This window comes from Mustelus asterias, chromosome 26 (genome assembly GCF_964213995.1).
Source record: "Mustelus asterias chromosome 26, sMusAst1.hap1.1, whole genome shotgun sequence".
NCBI lineage: Eukaryota > Metazoa > Chordata > Chondrichthyes > Carcharhiniformes > Triakidae > Mustelus > Mustelus asterias.
Window position 1 is genome coordinate 40,770,072 of NC_135826.1, and position 22,922 is coordinate 40,792,993.

Here is a 22,922-nt window from a genome sequence, read left to right on the forward strand (position 1 = left end):
ATCCACCTCTTTGGTCACCTTCTCAAAGAACTCAATAAGGTTTGTGAGGCACGACCTACCCTTCACAAAACCGTGTTGACTATCCCTAATCAAATTATTCCTTTCTGGGTGATTATAAATCCTATCTCTTATAATCCTTTCCAATACTTTGCCCACAACAGAAGTAAGGCTCACCGGTCTATAATTACCAGGGTTGTCCCTACTCCCCTTGTACAAAGAGGGATGAGGTATAGAAGCAACGAGTCACACAAATGGCCCGAATGAGTCAAAGCACAGCAAGGCCTTCCCCCTGCACTCCATTGGATTGGCTGCTGTGTAGATCCAGCTGGATGGCGCAGCTGATGCAAGTTTCCCATAGGGAAAGTTGCAAATAGATGTGTGTGTGTGGTTCGCAGCGATGGCAAGTCTGTCACTTATTAGTCATCTTTAGCTGGCCTGAGATGGGTGTGGGTTGGGGGTGGTAATCCCCTTGAAGAGTGGCGTCACTCCTTATGGGTGAAGGCAGACTCTCGGAAGAGCAACTGTGTAGATCACCTGAGTTCATAAATATTTAATAAGGGGCAGCAATAATTCTATACTGCAATGATTCAGCACTAGAGAGCTTACTGCATAAAGGTTCACTGTAGACTGATTCCGATGGGTGAATTATACATTTTCTTTCCTGTTCATTATTTGTTGCAGTAACTCAAGCAGCAGGACAATGGTAACAACAATCTGCCTTGATATAAGTGCTTTTGACTAAATACAAATGTCCTAGATATATTTCTGATAAAAGAATGGGTTAAAGGGATATGGGGGACAGGTGGGGAGGTGGATTTAAGACCAGGAAGAGATCAGCCATAAAAGCAAATGACTACAGATGCTGGAATCTGAAACCAAAAGGGAAAATGCTGGAAAATCTCAGCAGGTCTGGCAGCATCTGTCAGAAGAGAAAAGAGCTGACGTTTCGAGTCCAGATGACCCTTTGTCAAAGCTCTTTTCTCTCCTTACAGATGCTGCCAGACCTGCTGAGATTTTCCAGCATTTTCTCTCAAGAGACCAGCCATGATCTGATTGAATGGCGGAGCAGGCTCGAAGGGCTACATGTGCCTAATTCTGCTCCGAATTCCTATATTCATGTGTTCGAGTCATGATCAGATTAAATGGCAGGCCAGGCTCAATGGGCCAAATAGTCTACTGAGATTCCTATGTCTTATGGTCAAGGCTGAGTTTGACAGGTTTTTGATTTCCCGGGGAGTTAAGGGTTATGGCGGATATGCAGGAAAATGCAGTTATGGCCACAATCAGATCATCCATGACTTTGTTGAATAGCAGAGCAGGCCCGACTGGGTGAGTGATTGAGTCCTAAACCTATTCCTTCAGCTCTTATGATATTATAATATTTTTCAAAACATCAGGACGATCTGAGGAACATTTTTAAGTGTAGTCACTGTTTGGTGGCAACATTGGCAACAGCACAACTAATCCGCAGAGCAAGATCCCACAAACAGCAATGAGCTAATGATGAAATAAGTTGAGCGATAGATATTGGCCAGGATTGTTCCAGACAATGTAATCATTTAAGTCCACGGAAGGAGTGGGCAAGATGCCGGTGTAATGTGTCATCTCAAAGTCAGGAGCACCAACAGTGCAACATTCCCTCAGCATTGTTCTGGGAGCGTGAGCCTGCATTTTGAGCTGAGGTCTCTGGAATTTAGTTCGAATCCACGACTGTAGACTGGGAAGTGTGAGCAGTGCGCACTGAACCACAGGAGCCCCAGTCAACAGGACGACAACTGGCACTGGAGAGTGGAAAATCAGGAACTCGGTTTCTACCTGAGCTGTTGAGGCACTCTGGGATATTACAATTTCACCCCATTGAGAGCCTGGAATGAAGTTCCTGACCTGGACCAGGTCCCTCGGTGAACATTGTCCCAGCTCCGGATCTTATTTAAAATGCTCATTTCAGAATCAGTGGCTTCCTGGAAAAGGTGATGCTGGGATTACGATGAAGTCCAGCGATAATCCACTAAGTGGCCGGCAAGTACAGGAGTCACACCGAGAGTCGCAAATCTTCAGAACTTGCTGCTCAATTGACGTCACTCTACAGTTGGCCCACACCCACCCATCCCCCTCACCCCTTTGCCCCCCACCCTTTCGTTTAAGATGTGGAGATGCCGGCGCTGGACTGGGGTGGGCACAGTAAGAAGTCTCACAACACCAGGTTAAAGTCCAACAGGGTTTATTTGGTATCACGAGCTTTCGGAGCGTGACTCACCTGATGGAGGAGCAGCGCTCCGGAAGCTTGTGATTCCAAATAAACCTGTTGGACTTTAACCTGGTGTTGTGAGACTTCTTACTGTGCCCTTTAGATTAAAGAATTTGCAAGATTGACATATTAAACTCTTGACACATTAAACTCAAATTAAACTGCAAAGACTTAGGGCTGGAATTGAAGAGTGTAAATACCCTTTAAACAGCATGATCATTCTCAATACAATATCAACCAACCTCTCCAGCCATAGAGAATAATTTAAACCGCCCAATCTCATTCCTGCAGGTAGAAAATTGTTCTGAGGGATAAAGATATTATTTTACATTTTCACATCAATTTTTTACTTTTCGTTTCTGTCTGATAGGCTGCTAATCCCGTCACTCACTGAAACCACCGATGCCTCATTGCCCTTGTTACCAGCACACTCAGCATGTTACCAGTAACCAGTTTAAGCTGAAGAGTGAAGGAGGAAGGCTAATGGCATGTACCATGAGGCCTCCTCACCCCGGGGGGCTTTGAGTTAATGGTTTAAAATCAAGGCCAGAATCTACACTCGCACCCAGCAGGTCCTGAGGCAAGGTGAAGAGAGCGACGTGGGGGTCGGGGGGCAGCGGGGATCAGGATAGAAACATAGAAACATAGGAACTAGAAGCAGGAGTAAGCTGTTCGGCCCTTCCAGCCTGCTCCACCATTCACCTTGACCATGGTTGATCATTGAATTCAGTATCCTGTATTGATATTAATATTAATATTGAATTCGATAGTCAGCCATGATCATATTCAATGGCGGGGCAGACTGGAAGGGCTGAATGGTCTCCTCCTGCTTCCAGTTTCTATGTTCTATGTAAATCTTCATGGACAGGATTCCCTCTGGGATCCTGCCCGAACCAGATGCAGTTTTAGAGTGGGGCAGGAAGTGCCTTGGGAAACCCAGAACCCCACTGTGGGAAACCCACCCTTGCCCCTATCAAGTCCGTTATGTAGCCATTTAATGGCCACTCGATGTTTAGGCTGGTGGGCGCTGGCTGGAGCAGGGTGAGAAACAGATTTCCATCTTGAGCAAGAAGGGGCCTTGATCTGAAAACCATCTCCCTCCCCTCCAGCATTGACTTTGCACGCTTACTGTCCCACCCCCTCCCTCCCCCGGCTCCCACCCCCTCCCCCCCCAGCTCCCACCACCTCCCCCCCAGCTCCCACCCCCTCCCCCCCAGCTCCCACCCCCTCCCCCCCCAGCTCCCACCCCCTCCCCCCCCCCAGCTCCCACCCCCTCCCCCCCAGCTCCCACCCCCTCTCCCCCAGCTCCCACCCCCTCCCCTCCCCTCCCAGGGCATCCCCGACCCTTCCTCCTCCGGTATTTAAAGGCAGTCCTGGGATTTAGGCTCAGGCACAGCATTGCAGTACTTCTGCTGGCCACTGCAGCGCTGTGCCTGGAGGGGGCTAGAAAGCTGTTGGCCAATCAGATTAGCCGACAGCTCTCCAAGGCAGGGCCCCCGACAAGGGCGGATGGAAGTCCCGTCTGCTGCCAATCAATGGTCAATGGAATGTAAAATGGTGATGGGCCTATCAGGGTTGGTGGGGATGGATCACACATCGACTCTCAGCATTGTGGTGGGCCAAGATCTCAACATCCTAAAAATTCAGGCCCTGCTGTAAGGAAAATGTGCCTCCGGGAGTAACTGCACAAAGTAGGCAATGTGACACTCAGGGGACAGCCTCTCCATCTCGGAAAGGTTCCAAAAGCTTTCATTGGATTGTGCCGACGTGATACAGAGCTTTGTCCCAGCCGCCATGCTCCACACTAGATGGGAGAGAGTCAGCCCCAACACAGTAGTGGAGGTAAATCCCACAAGCAAACTTCCCAGCAAGGTGGCTGGTAGCCATGATCCTACTGAATAGCGCAGGCTCGAGGGGCCAGTTGGCTCCTCATTTTTATGCTCTTATCAGGGCCGTGGATTCCATTTAGTTTTCTTTACCCTCCCAAGCTTTCAGTCACAGTGGTCAATTATGTCCCCCACCTCATGTCTCCCTTCTGCACATGGCAACTTGGTGGAGGTCAACTAACTCAGGGAGAAACTAGATTCGGCACCTTTCGGGCCTGAATGGCTCACTGCCACATAGGGACAAAAGGAGACAGGAAGAAGGGGAGGCCATTCAGCCCCTCAAGACTATTTCACCATGCAGTGAGGTCACAGCTGACCTGTATCTTAACCCCATTCAACCACTTTGGTTCCAACACCTTTGTCTAACAAAACTTATTATTCTCTGTTTAGAAAAAAACATTTATCAAAGGCTGCATCTTTCATAGAATCCCTACAGTGCGCCATTCGGCCCATCAAGTCGGCACCAACAACAATCCCATCCAGGCCCCATCCCCATAACCCTATATATTTACCCTGTCAATCCCCCTAACACTAAGGGGCAATTTGGTATGGCCAAACCCGCACATTTTTGGACTGTGGGAAGAAACCAGAGCACCCCCGGAGGAAACCCACGCAGACACGGGGAGGACGTGCAGACTCCGCACAGACAGTCACCTGAGGCCGGAATTGAACCAGGGTCCCTGGAGCTGTGAGGCAGCAGTGCGAAACACAGTGCCACCATGGAATTTCACCAGAATTAGCAGATACTAATTTTGCTGCTCTGCTCTGGCTGATTTTATCTCACATCTTAACGAATGTGTCCGTGATTCTATCAGACATTGTAAAAGAATGAGACTTTGTTTGATGAAGAACCTTTAGGCTGACAACTAGGAGTTCCAGTGAACATTTTTCCTTCGATTGTATATGGGTGACACCTTCAACTCTGATATTAATTGTCCAACTCTACCTGCCCCAAGAGTCAACCACAGAGAGTAGGACTGGAGTCAAGCGTCTCTCAAGGGATCAAGGGATCTGGAGAGCGGGAGGAGAAGTGGAAGGGAGATCACCATGATTGTATTGAATGGTGGAGCAAGCTCGGGGAGGGCCAGGTGGATCATTCTTGCTCCTGTCTCCTGTGTCTTGTTGTAAGTCAGAGGTGCTGGGGAAGAGCTGCCAGCTTCCTATCCCTAAAGGACATTTGTGAACCTGTTGGGTTTTTAGTGACAACTTGACAACTTTCCTGTTCATTTTGCTGATGCTAACCAACAAGTCTCCGTATTTATCGAACTCGATTGAATATCGGAGGTCAGTTCGAGGACCCAGGGCTATGGTTTTTACACAATCCAGGGTTTTAGCTTGTTCTTTATAAGCCTGTTTCAATAGGTTTAGTGCACAGGCTACATCCTGCATCTGGGAAAGTCTTTCAGGAACAACCTCATTAAGTGAAGAAAGCTGGCCTTACCTTGGTATAAACTCCCCATGACAATTCTGTCTCTGTCACCATAACAACAATCCCAAACATCCCAAATATCAGTGCATAGTCACTCAGGCGTTTCCGTTTCTCAAACAGGGCCCTCCTATGTCCCAGCTTATGGCCGATGTTCTGTGACTTTTTGGGCGATTTTCTCCCGTCATTGACCAAGCTGTCATTGGAGATGTTATTCTGGTCGGGTTTGGAGACCACCACCTCCAGGCCCGAGTTGGTTTGTAGAGGCTGAGTCTCTGAGTCCAGGTCATGAAGGTTCCTGTGCGAGGTGCCCAGGCTGCTGAGGGGCCTCACCACCCCTCCGTTGTACTTGCAGCTGGTCATGGCTATCTCAGTGAAAGGGTTACTCTCGCTGAAGCTGTGCTTGGATCCAGCATGGTGCAAACGATGGAAGTCACTAGTGTTCACCTAAATATAAACCAAACAAAGAGTTTAGAAGTCAATAGCAGAGTCTTGGTGTCTCTAAGTCAATTATTTAAAAGACAGCCTTTCTCACACTAACACTAGCACAATGTAGGAACACGTTTAATATCTTTTGACTTCAAACTCCACCTGGAATGAATTAATACCAAATAACAAGTGGCTTCTTGAAGATGTAAATGCTTTGCTGTTTCCCCAGATCCCCTATGTTAAGATGGCTTGTATTCATGTATTTACAAGGGCGGCACAGTAGCACAGTGTTTGCACTGCTGCTTCACAGCTCCAGGGATCTGGGTTCGATTCCCGGCTTGGGTCACTGTCTGTGTGGAGTTTGCACATTCTCCTCGTGTCTGCGTGGGTTTCCTCCGGGTGCTCCGGTTTCCTCCCACAGTCCAAAGATGTGCGGGTTAGGTTGATTGGCCATGCTAAAGTTGCCCCTTTGTGTCCTGACATGCGAAGGTTGGAGGGATTGGTGGGTAAAATGTGTGGGGGTAGGGCCTGGGTGGGATTGTGGTCGGTGCAGGCTCAATGGGCCCAATGGCCTCTTTCTGCACTGTAGGGTTTCTATGGTTACTCTGTAAACATTGGCTCAATGGGCCACACTCCCTTGTGTCCGAGTCACAAAGTTTGTTAGTTCAAGACCCACGCCAGAGCACAAAATCCAGGCTGAGACTTCAGTGCTCAGATGGAGTGCTGCACTGTCAGAAGTTGCTGTCTTTTGGTTGGGACATTAAAACAAGGCTCTACCCCTCGGGTGATGGCAAAGATTCCACAGTTACTCTCTGAAGAAGTTCTCCCTGGTCAACACTCATTCCTCAACCAACACCGAAACCACTGCTGTTTAAGGGATGATCCAGTTCCTATGTTTCCCTCTATCACCACAGTGACTTCACAAGTAGCCATTTATTGTAAAGTCCTTTGGAACATTCTGAGGATGTGAAAGATGCGATAGAAATGCAATTCCTTCTTTTTCTTTTTTTATTCATCTACTCCACCCTCCATGACATTGCCCAACCACTGCCCTGTCTCAGCTCATCGACAGTAAAACACCTCAGCTGTGCCTTTGTTACCTTGAGATGTGACTATCCGAATACATTCCCAGTGCGCCTCTCGCTTTCCATTCACCATAAACTCCTGCGCTTCCAAAACCCTCCTGCCCCTTTCCAAACTCACGCCCAGGTCCGTTCACACATCACCCCATTTGCTCATGGACCTCATTCCAAGCCTGACGAGGTCTCCATTTGATAATTCCATCAAATTCCTCACTGGCCGCACTCCATCCTGGAAGTCTTTGTAAGCTCCTTCAGGCCTAAAACCCTCCAAGATCCTCCAATTCCAACCTCTTTTGCACATTCCCGCTTTTTCTCACTCCACCACGGAATCATAGAATCATTGAATCGGAGAATCGCACAGTGCAGAAGAGGCCCTTTGGCCCATCGAGTCTGCACCGACATACAAAAAACACCTGAACTCCCACCTAATCCCATCTACCAGCACTTGGCCCACAGCAGTGGCGGCCGTGTATTCAGCTGTCTGGACGCTAGGCTCTGGAAATACCCCCTAAACCTGTCTGCCTCTCTCTCCTTAAAACACGCTCCTTTAAAATCTACCTCTTTGACCAAATTTCTGGCGACTTGAACTAAAATCTCCTGTGGCTCCATGTCACTATTCAAGATGGCGCTGGAGCGAGGCGTCTTCTTGCGAGCTGTGACCAGCATGCCTTCTAATGCTATCTTTTACCCTCGTTCTATGCTTTTGAAACTTCATTCTAGCTCTTTAAAACTCTCTAACAATGCTATCTTACTCTGCACCCTAGCTATGACAATAATGCTACATTCTGCACCCTCCCCTTTCCTTCTCCCCTATGTACTCTATGAACGGTATGCTTTGTCTGTGGAGTGCGCAAGAAACAATACTTTTCACTGTATACCAATACATGTGCCAATAATAAATCAAATTTTTAAAAAGTCAAATTTTGTGTGATAAACACTCCCGTGAAGAACCCTGGGACTTCTGGAATATTAAAGGTGCTATATAAATGCCAGTTGTTGTGGCCACGGGCTCTTTTTCTCTTTCACATGAGATCAGAAGGCTCTGTTCCACATTGGGTTGGGATGTAACATCTCCATTTATAAATAAAATAAAGTTCATTCATTAATCACAGGCTTACATTAACAGTGCAATGAAGTTACTGTGAAATTCCCCTCGTCGCCACACTCCGGCAGCTGTTCGGGTCAATGCGCCCAACCTTTCAGGCTGTGGGAGGAAACCAGAGCACCTGGAGCGAACCCACGCAGACACTGGGCAAATGTGCAAACTCCACACAGACAGTGACCCAAGCCGGGAATCGAACCCAGGTCCCTGGCGCTGTGAGGCAGCAGCGCTAACCACTGTGCCACCTGCCTGTTACAAGGTGCCAGCTCCTCCATCATCAAGGTACATGGTTAGGATGAAGGAGCAGTAACAATTTTGATCTGCCAACTCAGGGCAAGACATTTCACCAAACTCTTTGATTCTTGTTATTAATTCCTTGTCTGGGGCCTTTTGCAAGACCCTGACTCGGGTACAGCAAGGCTAAACAGACAATACTTGCTGATATCAAAATCTTCAGGACCAATCTGTCGCCAAGGCTGTCGAGCATTTATCAAGGAGGCAGTATCCCACTGTTTAAAATGGATATGGGATAGTTTCCCAACATCCCAGAGTGACACAGTGTATTGTGCCATTAATTATAGCCCACAAACTGATGGACACAAATACAGACGGCTGGTTGAGTTGAGATTGTTTGAGCATCTCTACCACTTGTCAAAAAATCATTGTTGGAGTCCTGAAAAATGCATCAAGCTTTCAGGCTAATTATAGTTCATGTACTCAAACTCACAGACATCAAACCCAAAATTATACAGCATTTGCGCTCAAAGTCTGCAAAATATGGATAGCAAATGTCACATGATAACCTGCTCTCTCACAGGGAAAGAAAATGGGGAGGTGGTGGTACATTGCTAATGTCACTGGACTAGCTATCCTAAAGCCCAGGCCAATGTTCTGGGGACACGGGTCAAAATCCCACCATGGCAGCCAGTGGAATTTAACTTCAATTCACAAATCTGGAATATAAAGCTAATCTCAGTATTGGTGACCATGAAAACTATCATCGACTTACACCCTTTAGGGAAGGAAATCTGGCGTCCTTACCTGGTCTGGCCTACATGTGACTCCAGAGCCACAGCAATATGGCTGTTCCCCAACAACTCCCTGTTACCATGCCGCCTGTAGCACAGTGGTTAGCACTGCTGCTTCACAGCTCCAAGGACCTGGGTTCGATTCCCGGCTTGGGTCACTGTCTGTGTGGAGTTTGCACATTCTCCTCGTGTCTGTGTGGGTTTCCTCCGGGTGCTCCGGTTTCCTCCCACAGTCCAAAGATGTGTGGGTTAGGTTGATTGGCCATGCTAAAATTGTCCCTTAGTGTCCTGAGATGCGTAGATTAGAGAGATTAGTGGGTAAAATATGTAGGGATATGGGGGTAGGGCCTGGGTGGGATTGTGGTTGGTGCAGACTCGATGGGCCAAATGGCCTCTTTCTGCACTGTAGGGTTTCTATGATTTCTATTCTATGATTTCTACTCCCATGGTGGGGAATGTTCCCGATGGTGGGGGAGTCCAGAACTAGGGGTCATAGTTTGAGGATAAGAGGTAAATCTTTTAGAACTGAGTTGAGGAGAAATTTCTTCACCCAGAGGGTGGTGAATGTGTGGAATTCACTACCACAGAAAGTAGTTGAGGCCAAAACATTGTCTGATTTCAAGAAAAAATTCGATCTAGCTCTTGGGGCGAAAGGGATCGAGGGATATGTCGGGGAAAGGGGGGTTCAGGATATTGAATTCGATGATCAACCATGATCATAATGAATGGCAGAGCAGGCTTGAAGGGCTGAATGGCCTCCTCCTGCTTCTAGTTTCTATGTTTCTAAGACTCTTACCTGCCCCTCTGAAGTGACTGAGTAAGCTCAAGGGCAACTAGAGATGGGCAATAAACGCTGCCCTTGCCGATGATTCCTACACCCATTGAAAGAATTAAAAACCACTACAATTCCACACCTGTGAACACACTCTGGTTAAAGGCCCTCATACACAAGGGGCAGGATAGGTCGGTGCGACTGAAGTCAACACCCTCTGAGGCTGGTGAGCCAGGCAAAAGGCCGTAGACTTTAGACCACAAACATGGGAAACCCCGCCACAGGCGGCAGAAAGTTCTGGCCAATATCTTTACCGAGTAATGGGCACAGAGTCCAAATGTCCCGTTATTACTGTGTTCCAGTGGTCAAAGGACTGGGAGGAACATGGTCAGTGAGCTAGACTCCTGGGCTAGACTTTTATTCTCTGTGATAATCTGAAGTGGGTGACAGCCCGTTTCTCTCCTCATTTCTGTTTCCAGTGCAGCGAATGGTGATATAATTCCTGGGATTGCTGGCTAGGTTAGAATTTATTCCCTATCCCTAGTTGCCCTTCAGAAGGTGGTGGTGAGCTCCCTTCTTAACCCGCTGCAGTCTCTGCGGTGTAGGTACACCCACCGTGCTGTTAGGGAGGGAGTTCCAGGACTTTGACCCAGCAAGAGTAAAGGAACGGCCGATATGTTTCCAAGTCAGGATGGCGAGTGGCTTGGAGGGGAATTTGCAGGTAGTGGCATTGCCATGGACCTGCTGCCCTTGTCCTTCTAGGTGTTAGAGTTTGCAGTTTTGGAAGGTGCTGTCTAAGGAGCCTTGGTGAGTTGCTGCAGTGTATTTTGTGGACAGTTCAGAGTGCTGCCCTGTGCCTCGGTGGTGGAGGGAGTGAATGTTGAAGATGGTGGATGGGGTGCCAAACAAGCAGGTCAAGCGGGGCTGCTTTGTCCTGGACGGCGTTGAGCTTCTTGAGTGTTGTTGGAGCTGCACCCATCCAGGCAAGTGGGGAGTATTCCATCACACTGGGGTGGGGGCTGGGGTTGGTGTCAGGGTGCGGAGGCGCTTTTTGTTTTTTCTTTTCTGAGAGAGTTGTTAATCTTTGCAGTTCTCTACCCGGAGATCAATGAGGACTGGGTCATTGAATGTATTCAAGGCTGAATTAGACAGATCCTTGAAATACAAGGAAGTGAAGGATTATGCAGACAGGCGGGGAAGTGGAGTTCAGACCAACAATCTGACCAGCAGAGCAGGTTCGAGGGGCCAAATGGCCTTACTCCTGCTCCACTTTCTTATATTTTGGTACGATCTCATGTCTTGTCACATGAGGGTTTTGTTGTCAACATTCTAGGGTTGCACTGGGGTGGCACGGTGGCACAGTGGTTAGCACTACTGCCTCACAGCGCCAAAGACCCGCGTTCAATTCCGGCCTTGGGTCACCGTCTGTGTGGAGTTTGCCTATTCTCCCCGTGTCTGCGTGGGTTTCCTCCGGGTGCTCCGGTTTCCTCCCACAGTCCAAAAATGTGCGGGTTGGGTTGATTGGTCATGCTCAAATTGCCCCTTCGGGTCTGGGGGATTAGGAGGGTAAACATGTGGGGTTGCGGGGATGGGATTGTTGTCGGTGCTGGCTCGATGGGCTGAATGGCCTCCTTCTGTACTGGAGATTCTACGAAAACATTACGTTTTTAAAAAACCTTTCTTTGAACACTTTGGTTTATTAGTTACAGGAATATTGGACATGGGGACGGGGTGGGGGGGCGGACAGGGAGGGAGGCTGTTTGACTGACAGACAAGAATCATTCAATCTGGAAACTGCTTTCCAATTGGTTGGGAAAGAGATGCTCCACAAGGATGGTGTCAGGAAACAGGTTGTGTTAAGTAATCATTATTTGTATTTTTGAGTATTAGAAACAAGGCTGGAATTATCTGGTGTCCCTGCGATGTGTTTCTCGGGGCAGGACCTGGCACACCTTTCACCGGCCGGATCTTCTACTCAATGATTTGATTTGATTTATTATTGTCACATGTATTAAAATACAGTGAAAAGTATTGTTTCTTGCGCACTATACAGAAAAAGCATACCGTTCATAGAGAAGGAAAGGAGAGAGTGCAGAATGTAGTGTTACAGTTATAGCTAGGGTGTAGAGAAAGATCAACTGAATGCAAGGTAAGTCCACTCAAAAGTCTGACAGCAGCAGGGAAGAAGCTGTTCTTGAGTCGGTCAGTACGTGACTCAGACTTTTGTAACTTTTTCCCAACAGAAGAAGGTGGAAGAGAGAATGTCCGGGGTGCGTGGGGTTCTTAATTATGCTGGCTGCTTTGCCGAGGCAGCGGGAAGTGTAGACAGAGTCAATGGATGGGAGGCTGGTTTGCGTGATGGATTGGGCTACATTCACGACCTTTTGTAGTTCCTTGCGGTCTTGGGCAGAGCAGGAGCCATACCAAGCTGTGATACAACCAGAAAGAATGCTTTCTATGGTGCATCTGTAAAAGTTGGTGAGAGTCAGAGCTGACATGCCAAATTTCCTTAGTCTTCTGAGAAAGTAGAGGCGTTGGTGGGGCTTTCTTAACTATAGTGTCGGCATGGGGGGACAGGACAGGTTGTTGGTGACCTGGACACCTAAAAGCTGGAAGCTCTCGACCCTTTCTACTTCATCCCCATGGGGTCTCTGATTGGCTGCATCCCATGTCAACAGGAATCCTGCAGCGGGGGTGTGCCATTGGTGGGACCAGAAGATCCTGCTGGTGCAGACAGCCGGATAATTCCAGACAAGATAGATTTAGGCGAGTTTAATTTTGTCTTTCTCTGTAAGATCTTTAGTTAGGTTCATGTGAAACGAAGGTGCCTGCATGTCTGTGGGTTTTAGTTTCATTTTAAACTGTGCTTGCATTGTGATTAGAGAGCTGACAACATGAAAACAAACAAGTGCTAAAAGAAAGACTCGGCAACCAGCGGCCACTCTGAGTTAGAAAGAGCATTTGAGTTTAGTTTTAAGCTGGACCCAGTAGCAGTTGTACCAGCTAGCTGGAGAGGAAGCAGCTCTCACAGAAACTACCAGAAGCAGGACAATGGAGTAAGGGCAAAGAAAGCAAATCCCAGGTGTTCAAGGGCAGGTCATTCTAGCAAACAGTGAATGAGAAGTCCCAGGAAGACTGAAGTCAAAGGGACAAAGAACTGGAATCTGATTAAGATACTGTTCACTGAAGTTAAAGAAAGAGACAGAGAGAGGATCCCAGTTAAAGACAGTGCTGAAAGGTGCAGACCTGGAGAAGTCAGCTCGCGAGAGGCCAGACATCTGAGGGAATCCTAAGATCGCTGACATGTTAATACAGCCTGTACTGCAGAACTGTTCTGTTGGCATGGCTGGGTACCTGAGAGATTGTGTAGAAGCTTGAATAGACATGGTGTTTCACAGCAGAGGAGTACTGAGAGGAGAGGTTGAAATCCTGGAAGTGGATCTTTGTTGAAGCACCTGAGAGAAAGTGCTGTTTGGGAGAAGATTCCAAGGTGGGTTTTGCCAAGAGTGGAGTTTGGAAACACTTGTGTGGAAGTCAGTGAGTCCAGTGAGATGACTTGGCTCACAGTGTGACGGGGATTTAATGAGAAATCCGCTGAAGATTGTATCTGCCACTCGGTTTCAGAGTGTGGTGTGTCTGACCACAGCCGACCTGTTGGTTTACTTGGACTGTGTACTTACTGAGAACATTAGAGTATAAGATCTATTTTATAAGTTGCTGTTTACAGCTGTGAAGATATAGATGGGGGTGACAGAGCAGAGTGCTACAGGCAATCTCCTCCTATTTAAGAAGTGTTTTATTCTTTTGATAAAAACTAAGGTTAACAGTCTGGAATAATAGTCTAGTGGTAATGCCACCAGGCCATCGCCTTTGGGGGAGGTGATGGCCTTGTGGTATTATCGCTAGACTATTAATTCAGAAACTCAGCTATTGATCTGGGGACCTGGATTCGAATCCCACCAGGGCAGAATTTGAATTCAATAAAAAATATCTGGGATTAAGAATCTACGGATGACCATGAAACTATTGTCGATTGTCGGAAAAACCCATCATCTGGCCTACATGTGACTCCAGAGCCGCAACAATGTGGTTGACTCTCAACTACCCTCCAAAGGCAAACCAGGGATGTGAATAAATGCTTGGCCAGCCAGCGACACCCATGTCCCACAAATGAATAAAAAATAAATTTGGCAGTCCTGAAACTCTGGTCATCCATGTCTCTTTGAAAGAAACAGAAGTTGCCAACTATTCAGCCAAGATTCCATTCTGGGACTTTCCTGTCCAATAGTATCAGCTGGGACCGTGACAATGGCCATGTCTCATAGGATTACACTGCATCTACAATACAGAGACAAGCCATTCGGCCCAATCAGCCCATGCTGGTCTTTACGTTCCACTTGAGCCTCCTCCCATTTATCCTCACCCAAATCTACCATCGTTTTCCTCTATTCCCTTCTCCTCCAGGTGCTTGTCTATCTTTCTCCCGTCAATGTATCTATACTATTCACCCTCCCTGTGGGAGTGAGTTCCACATCCTCATCACTCGGAGTAAAGGAGATTCTCCTGAATTCCCGATTGGATTTCTTGGTGACTGTTTTATATTGACGGGCTTGAGTTCTGCTCTTCCCCACATGAGGAAACATTCTTTCTGTATCCACTCCATCAAAACCGTTCACCCCTCAGCCTCTTTTTTCAAGAGAAAAGGGACTCAGCCTGCCAATCCTTTCCTGATATCGAAACCCACACATTTCTGATGTCATCCTCGTAAATCTCTGCACCCTCTCCCAGTGCCTCAATGTCCTTTTTATAACATGGTGGCCAGGACTGCACACGATACTCAAAGTGAGGTCTAACCAAGGTTCAGCATAGGTTTTAACATAGCTTGCTACTTTTCAATTCTCTCCCTCTGGAAATAAAGGCTGGTGTTGAATTTACCTTTTGTTTCTTTCTGGCTGCATTAAGCTGGCACATTACTTCAAGTGATCAGTATATAAGTATTGAGAGATCCCGTTGTCCCTCTACCTCACCCAGCCACACACCTTTCAGGGAACAAGTGACCTCCCTAATTTTCCTAACAAAATGATTTGATTTGATTTATTATTGTCACATGTATTAACATACAGTGAAAAGTATTGTTTCTTGCGCGCTATGCAGACAAAACTTACCGTTCATAGAGAAGGAAACGAGAGAGTGCAGAATGTAGTGTTGCAGTTATAGCTAGGGTGTAGCGAAAGATCAACTTAATGCAAGGTAAGTCCATTCAAAAGTCTGGCAGCAGCAGGGAAGAAGCTGCTCTTGAGTCGGTTGGTACGCGACCTCAGACTTTAGTATCTTTTTCCCGACAGAAGAAGGTGGAAGAGAGAATGTCTGGGGCGCGTGGGGCCCTTAATTATGCTGGCTGCTTTGCCAAGGCAGCGGGAAGTGTAGACAGAGTCAATGGATGGGAGGCTGGTTTGCGTGATGGATTGGACTACATTCACAACCTTTGGTAGTTCCTTGCGGAATTAATGCACTAACTTATATTTAGCCATCTTCATTGGTTAATTATTTTGAAAGATGAATGTCCTCCTCAGTTTTGACTCTTCCCCCTCCGCCATTAGAGTCACCCATCCATTTACAAATTGTGTTCGTGATTCCAAATCCAAATCTTTAATGTAGATTGTGAACGTCAGATGATCCCATCATTGATCCGTGTGGAACGCCACCTCCCACCTTCTACCTCTCGGAATAACAACCCTTTACCGCCCCCACTCTGTGCTTTCCGTATTGAAACCAGTTAGCAATCCAATCTGCCACTTGTCCCCGACTCCACATTCTCCAACCTTATTCACTGGTCCATGATGTTGGGCGACCAATGCCAGGAATCTGACGATGGGCTCCGTGAAGTCGATCCCAAAAGAGAAAATGTTGGAAAATCTCGGCAGGTCTGGCAGCATCTGTAAGGAGACACCCCCCCCGCTCCCCCCCCCCCCCCCCCCAAAGGGTCATCTGGACTCGAAACATCAGCTCTTTTCTCTCCTTACAGATGCTGCCAGATCTGCCAAGATTTTCCAACGTTTTCTCTTTTGGGTTTCAGATTCCAGCATCCGCTTTCATCCATGAAGTTGATCACATGATGGAATCTCCAGGGTTCAGTGCTGGAGGTGAGTGGGCAGTAGCGGGGGCAGGTGGCAGACTCCATTCAGGATGGGAATTCCAAATAATGGGAGCACACAAATCCGTCTGATCTTTTGCTGGTGGCTGGGAATAAAGGCCATTTGGCGAAATTATTTTCAAGACATTAATAAATGGATGCTGCAGCCAAGGCAGACAGGCAGAGAGAGTGGGTATAGTTTGGAGAATTGCACTGGCTTTGATCATTTGAATTGCTGTCCCTCATGTCCACAGTTTTAGGCCGATCACAGATTCACAGCCTCTTAACAGCAATGATCCAGTCCAGAAATAAAACTCATCTGGAGCGTAACAGGTAACTGGCCAATTACAGTGCATTCACCTAACCAGCACTAAGCAATTAAAGGTTGTTAATTAAACCGTGCTTTTTTAAAATTGCTGACTCGATTGTGAAACCCAATGTGGGCCAATTTAAACCTCAGGTCAACACAAGAAGCGGTCATGCGCTTATATTAGAGCTGATTTTTCTCTCCAAACATCTGGAGCTGCTTCTTTCAGGGGAACAGAAGGAGACTATTCGAGTTTGTTCCAATGTGCAATTGGAGCATGCCTGATCTGTATCTAACTCCATCTTCCCGCTTTGGTTCTGGAACCCTCAACGCGCCTCTGCCTGACCCAACAAACTCTCAGGTTGGACATTTGTCATTGGCCACCCGGAACTGACAGAGTTCCAGATTTCCACTCCCCGCCGTGTGAACAAGACTTCCTGAACATTGCCCCTGAGTGGCCTGCAGGCTCGACCCCGCCACCCCACCCCCGCTCCCCCCCCACGCCCCACCCCCTTTTCCCGCACCCCTTGACCCCACCCACTCTCCCACCCCGCACCAGAGGAAATAGCTTCTCTTTATCGACCTCATCGAATTCTGTTTCTAGCTTCCAATGTCTCTGTGGACATCACAACATCCCTGCTCTGATTTTGAGCACATTTCCCGCCCCCCCCCATCCCGCCCCCGCACACCTCCCCCCCCCCCTCCCCAATCAGGTGTGAAGGCAGCACATGGAGGCCGAGTGTGGTGATGGGATTAACCTATCAGCCGCTAACCATAAGGCCATAAGACATAGGAGCAGAATTAGGCCACTCGGCCCATCGAGTCTGCTCCGCCATTCAATCATGGCTGATTTTTTTCTCATCCCCATTCTCCTGCCTTTTCCCCATAACCCCTGATTCCCTAATTAATCAAGAACCTATCTATCTCTGTCTTAAAGACACTCAATGACCCGGCCTCCACAGCCTTCTGCGGCACAGAGTTCCACAGATTCACCACCCTCTGGCTGAAGAAATTCCTCCTCATCTCTGTTTTAAAGGATCGTCCCTTTAGCCTGAGGTTGGGCCCTCTGGTTCTAGGTTTTCCTAGTGGTGGAAACATCCTCTCCACATCCACTCTATCCAGGCCTCACAGTATCCTGTAAGTTTCAATAAGATCCCCCCTCATCCTTCTAAACTCCAACGAGTACAGACCCAGAGTCCTCAACCGTTCCTCATACGACAACCAGAGCCAAGCCGCGTGCTCAGCAGTGGTGTTTTCACAGAGGGGTTTTGGACAATGTGTAAACATTTGGACGTTTGGTGGCATCAATTGGACACTGACACAATTTGAACTTTGTGTCATGGGATGGGAGCCCGATCTCAGCCTCTCTCAGGAAATGCTGCAACTGGGGAGGGCTCCGCTACACCCATCAACTAAACAACAGGCTTCCCCATCTCGCCCTCCCACCCTAGTTATGATTTGATGGGGTGGCACGGTGGCACAGTGGTTAGCGCTGCTGCCTCACAGGGCCAGGGACCTGGGTTCGATTCCAGGCTTGGGTCACTGTCTGTGTGTGGAGCTTGCACGTTCTCCCCGTGTCTGCGTGGATTTCTTCCGGGTGCTCCGGTTTCCTCCCACAGTCCAAAGATGTGCAGGTTAGGTGGATTGGCCGTGCTAAATTGCCCCTTAGCATCAGGGGTTTAGCAGGGTAAGTACGTGGGGTTATGGGGATAGGGCCTGGGTTGGATTGTGGTTGGTGCAGGCTTGATGGGCCGAATGGCCTCCTTCTGCACTGTAGGATTCTCTGATTCTATGATCATTCCCTCATTCACCCCAAATCTGTTATCCAATTGCTGGGAGCTGTTTGCTGCAGTTTCCCACTGCCTTGTCCTGCGTCACTGTTGTGATGTCAACTCAGACAATAGTACTGTGCTTACCAATCCCCTAAACGCCCAGTGTTCCTCTGAAACTCCAGTGCTTCATCGCACACATCTTCCTCCTTCTGTACAGAGTTTCTAAATCAAAGGGTACACTTTACAAATGAGTACAGTATGGGGATGGCACCATGCACCTTGCACAGGATCTGGTGCCCAGATTCCCCAAATAAAATTCTGGACATAATAGCTCATTAATAAAACCATTCCTTTTACCCTCCCCCCCGCCAAATAAACAGTGACTCTGTACAGTTACACAGTGAGTGATCCTTACCCTGCTGAATAAACAGTGACTCTGTACAGTTACACAGTGAGTGATCCTTACCCTGCTGAATAAACAGTGTCTCTGTACAGTTACACAGTGAGTGATCCTTACCCTGCTGAATAAACAGTGACTCTGTACAGTTACACAGTGAGTGATCCTTACCCTGCTGAATAAACAGTGACTCTGTACAGTTACACAGTGAGTGATCCTTATCCTGAATAAACAGTGACTCTGTCCAGTTACACAGTGAGTGATCCTTACCCTGAATAAACAGTGACTCTGTACAGTTACACAGTGAGTGACCCTTACCCTGCTGAATAAACAGTGACTCTGTACAGTTACACAGTGAGTGATCCTTACCCTGTTGAATAAACAGTGACTCTGTACAGTTACACAGTGAGTGATCCTTACCCTGCTGAATAAACAGTGACTGTACAGTTTAATTCCAGCATTTTACCTTTACGCAGGACTGAAATGCACAGCGGATAAGTCATTTTGGGAGAATCAGAAGTGTATTTTCGGCAGGGCTGCTGTTGAATGGTCTGTTTTTCCTGAGAATCTGATCAAATAGCCAAGGGGACACTGTAACGATTTGCTATCTGGGGCAGTCTGTTAATACACAATAATATTTGTACAAGAGCGCAAGATCTATGATTCCCTGTTTGACTCATTGCAAATCTTTTCCAGGAAAACATGTCGAGGGTTGTCCGGAGCAGCTAATGATGCTCAGAGACTGCAGTCACGGCAGTAACATTCAGATTCACTCCTCACTGCATATTTCAGGCTGACTTCCCGGAACAGCTAACATCCCAACCACCAGTCATAGGCTCGGAAAATTTCTGATATCACACCATGTGATTTGGCAAAGATGATATCGGGGTTTGTTACACTGAAAGCAACAAGGGAAGGGATGCTTTAAATGCAAGGCATCGCTCCGAGTGTCATCACTGGCAATGCAGTGTAAGGGTGGGTGTGTGATCATTTCATACTGTGCTCACTAAATCTGTGAGTAACAACCAGAGGAACACAAACAAAATCTGCTCCCCCCCAAACATGGATTCTAGAGTGATTCAGCACTCATAGAGGCAGTTCTGATACTGTATACTGCTGGGTACAAGTACTGTACCCCAGTGTTATACAGTGACAGACCCGTCCCCACCAGTACTGTACCCCAGTGTTATACAGTGACAGACTTGACCCCACCAGTACTGTACCCCAGTGTTATACAGTGACAGACCCGTCCCCACCAGTACTGTACCCCAGTGTTATACAGTGACAGACTTGACCCCACCAGTACTGTACCCCAGCGTTATACAGTGACAGACCCGTCCCCGCCAGTACTGTACCCCAGTGTTATACAGTGACAGACTTGACCCCACCAGTACTGTACCCCAGTGTTATACAGTGACAGACCCGTCCTCACCAGTACTGTACCCCGGTGTTATACAGTGACAGACCCGTCCCCACCAGTACTGTACCCCAGTGTTATACAGTGACAGACCCGTCCTCACCAGTACTGTACCCCGGTGTTATACAGTGACAGACCCGTCCTCACCAGTACTGTACCCCGGTGTTATACAGTGACAGACACGTCCCCACCAGTACTGTACCCCAGTGTTATACAGTGACAGACCTGACCCCACCAGTACTGTACCCCAGTGTTATACAGTGACAGACCCGTCCCCACCAGTACTGTACCCCAGTGTTATACAGTGACAGACCCGTCCCCACCAGTACTGTACCCAGTGTTATACAGTGACAGATCCGTCCCTACCAGTACTGTACCCCAGTGTTATACAGTGACAGACCCGTCCCCACCAGTACTGTACCCCAGTGTTATACAGTGACAGACCCGTCCCCACCAGTACTGTATCCAGTATTATACAGTGACAGACCCATCCTCACCAGTACTGTATCCCAGTGTTATACAGTGACAGACCCGTCCCCACCAGTACTGTACCCCGGTGTTATACAGTGACAGACCCATCCCCACCAGTACTGTATCCCAGTGTTATACAGCGACAGATCCACCCTCACCAGTACTGTACACCAGTGTTATACAGTGACAGACCCATCCCCATCAGTACTGTACCTCAGTGTTAGAAAGTGACAGACCCATCCCCACCAGTACCGTACCACAGTGTTATACAGTGTTACAATCAGGTGAAAAGGGGTGAACTGTCTCCCCTCTATTCAACCTCCCGGCTTGCTCACAGCACAGGTTTAAGTTTCTCTTTAACGAGGGAATGCCTTTTCCTAATGCATTTAACTGCTTAAACTGTGACTAATAAGGAGCCAATCGAATCGACTTTTCTTGAACCAACGAAGAAGCAAATGTATTTATTATTAACCCCATAAAAAATAATAAAATGCAAAGTCTCGCATTTGGCTCTGGCTTCCCGGGTGCTCAATGCAGGTGACAAGCTTATTCCTAAAGGGAGGGAGGGAGGGAGGGAGAGTGAGCTGCCTTCAGCCTTTATCCACTGAAGACTTTTTTGACACTGTCTGTGTCACTTGCAATCTCTCTCCAATCTGTATTTCCAAGAGTTTTGGCTGGATCTGGCTGTGGCAGCCATTGGCAAAGTTTTCCTGTTGACCTTGGGCGGGATTTTCTGGTCTTGGGGCGAGCATGGCCGGACAATCCTGCCCATTGTTTCAATATCCCCATACTTTGAGCTTTTAATGTCTTTTCCTTCGACAGTTACGAGTCCCGATGGGTTTCTGGACTATAGGAAATGCCTCTCTCTTCACACTCCCCTCAACGGTGGTTTGCTTGCTGCTCACCGTTGCCTTGCAATGTGGCTTTGTATTCAGTAGCTTGTTTATAGAGTCATTGAATCATAGAGGTTTACAGCATGAAAACAGGCCCTTCAGCCCAACTTGTCCATGCTGCCCTTTTTTTTAAAACCCCTAAGCTCATCCCCATTTGGCCCATATCCCTCTATACCCATCTTACCCATGTAACTGTCTGAGTGCTTTTTAACTCCGATATCAGAAGGACGTATTTTACACAGAGGGTGGTGGGGGCCTGGAATGCGCTGCCGGGCAAGGTGGTGGAGGCGGACACACTGGGAACGTTTAAGACTTATCTAGATAGCCACATGAATGGAGTGAGAATGGAGGGATACAAAAGAATGGTCTAGTTTGGACCAGGGAGCGGCGCGGGCTTGGAGGGCTGAAGGGCCTGTTCCTGTGCTGTACTGTTCTTTGTTTGTTCTTTGTTTGTTTATTCTAAAAGACAAAATTGTACCCGCCTCTACGACTGCCTCTGGCAGCTTGTTCCAGACACTCACCACCCTCTGTGTGAAAAAAATGTCCCTCTGGACCCTTTTGTATCTCTCCCCTCTCACCTTAAACCTGTGCCCTCTAGTTTTAGACTCCCCTACCTTTGTGATAAGATATTGACTATCTAGCTGATCTGTGCCCCTCGTTATTTTATAGACCTCTATAAGGTCACCCCTCAGCCTCCTACGCTCCAGAGAAAAAAGTCCCAGTCGATCCAGCCTCTCCTTATAATTCAAACCTTGTTTGTTACAAGGTATTAAAGACACTTACTTCCATCTTTTAGCGTTTGTCTGGATTATCCCATTTGTTCTAACTGGGTGTCTCTCGGTTGTGGACAGGGTGCCTGCAGTCACATTCGAATTCCCTGCAATCTCTGTGATTTTTTTTTAAGGTGATGTGGGCAGAGAAACAAACTCCAACAGAATAACCTTGCATTCTGATTTCCGAATTTCCCTACAAGGGTCAGAGGGCAGTGGTCAGTACAGGCTGTGTGGTCTCTCTGTATCCATTTTGGACACATATTTCAAAGTGTGCGAGAGACTTTAATACATCTGGTCACCCTATTATAAAGAGGATATTATTAAACTAGAAAGAGTGCAGAAAAGATTCACTCGGATGCTACCGGGACTTGATGGATTGAGTTGTAAGGAGAGGCTGGATAGACTGGGACTTTTTTCTCTGGAGTGTAGGAGGCTGAGGGGTGACCTTACGGAGGTCTATAAAATAATGAGGAGCATAGACAAGGTAGATAGTCAATATCTTTTCCCAAAGGTAGGGGAGTCTAAAACTAGAGGGCATAGGTTTAAGGTGAGAGGGGAGAGATACAAAAGGGTCCAGAGGGGCAATTTTTTCACACAGAGGATGCTGAGTGTTTGGAACAAGCTGCCAGAGGTAGTGGTAGAGGCGGGTACAACTTTGTTTTTTATAAGGCATTTGGACAGTTACATGGGTAAGATGGGTATAGAGGGATATGGGCCAAATGAGGGCAATTGGAACTAGCTTCGGGGTTTTAAAAAAAAGGGCGGCATGGACAAGTTGGGCCGAAG

The 22,922-nt window shown here is 47.7% G+C and overlaps 1 protein-coding gene across 1 annotated transcript in view; it reads right to left on the bottom strand.

Moving 5' to 3' along the window:
* Window positions 1–22,922, bottom strand: part of LOC144479707 (small conductance calcium-activated potassium channel protein 2-like) — a 201,047-nt gene that overhangs the window by 160,679 nt on the left and 17,446 nt on the right. The window contains exon 2 of the mRNA XM_078198737.1: window positions 5,576–6,007. Within this exon, the coding sequence (XP_078054863.1) occupies window positions 5,576–6,007 (432 nt within the window). The remainder of the gene's footprint in view (window positions 1–5,575; window positions 6,008–22,922) is intronic.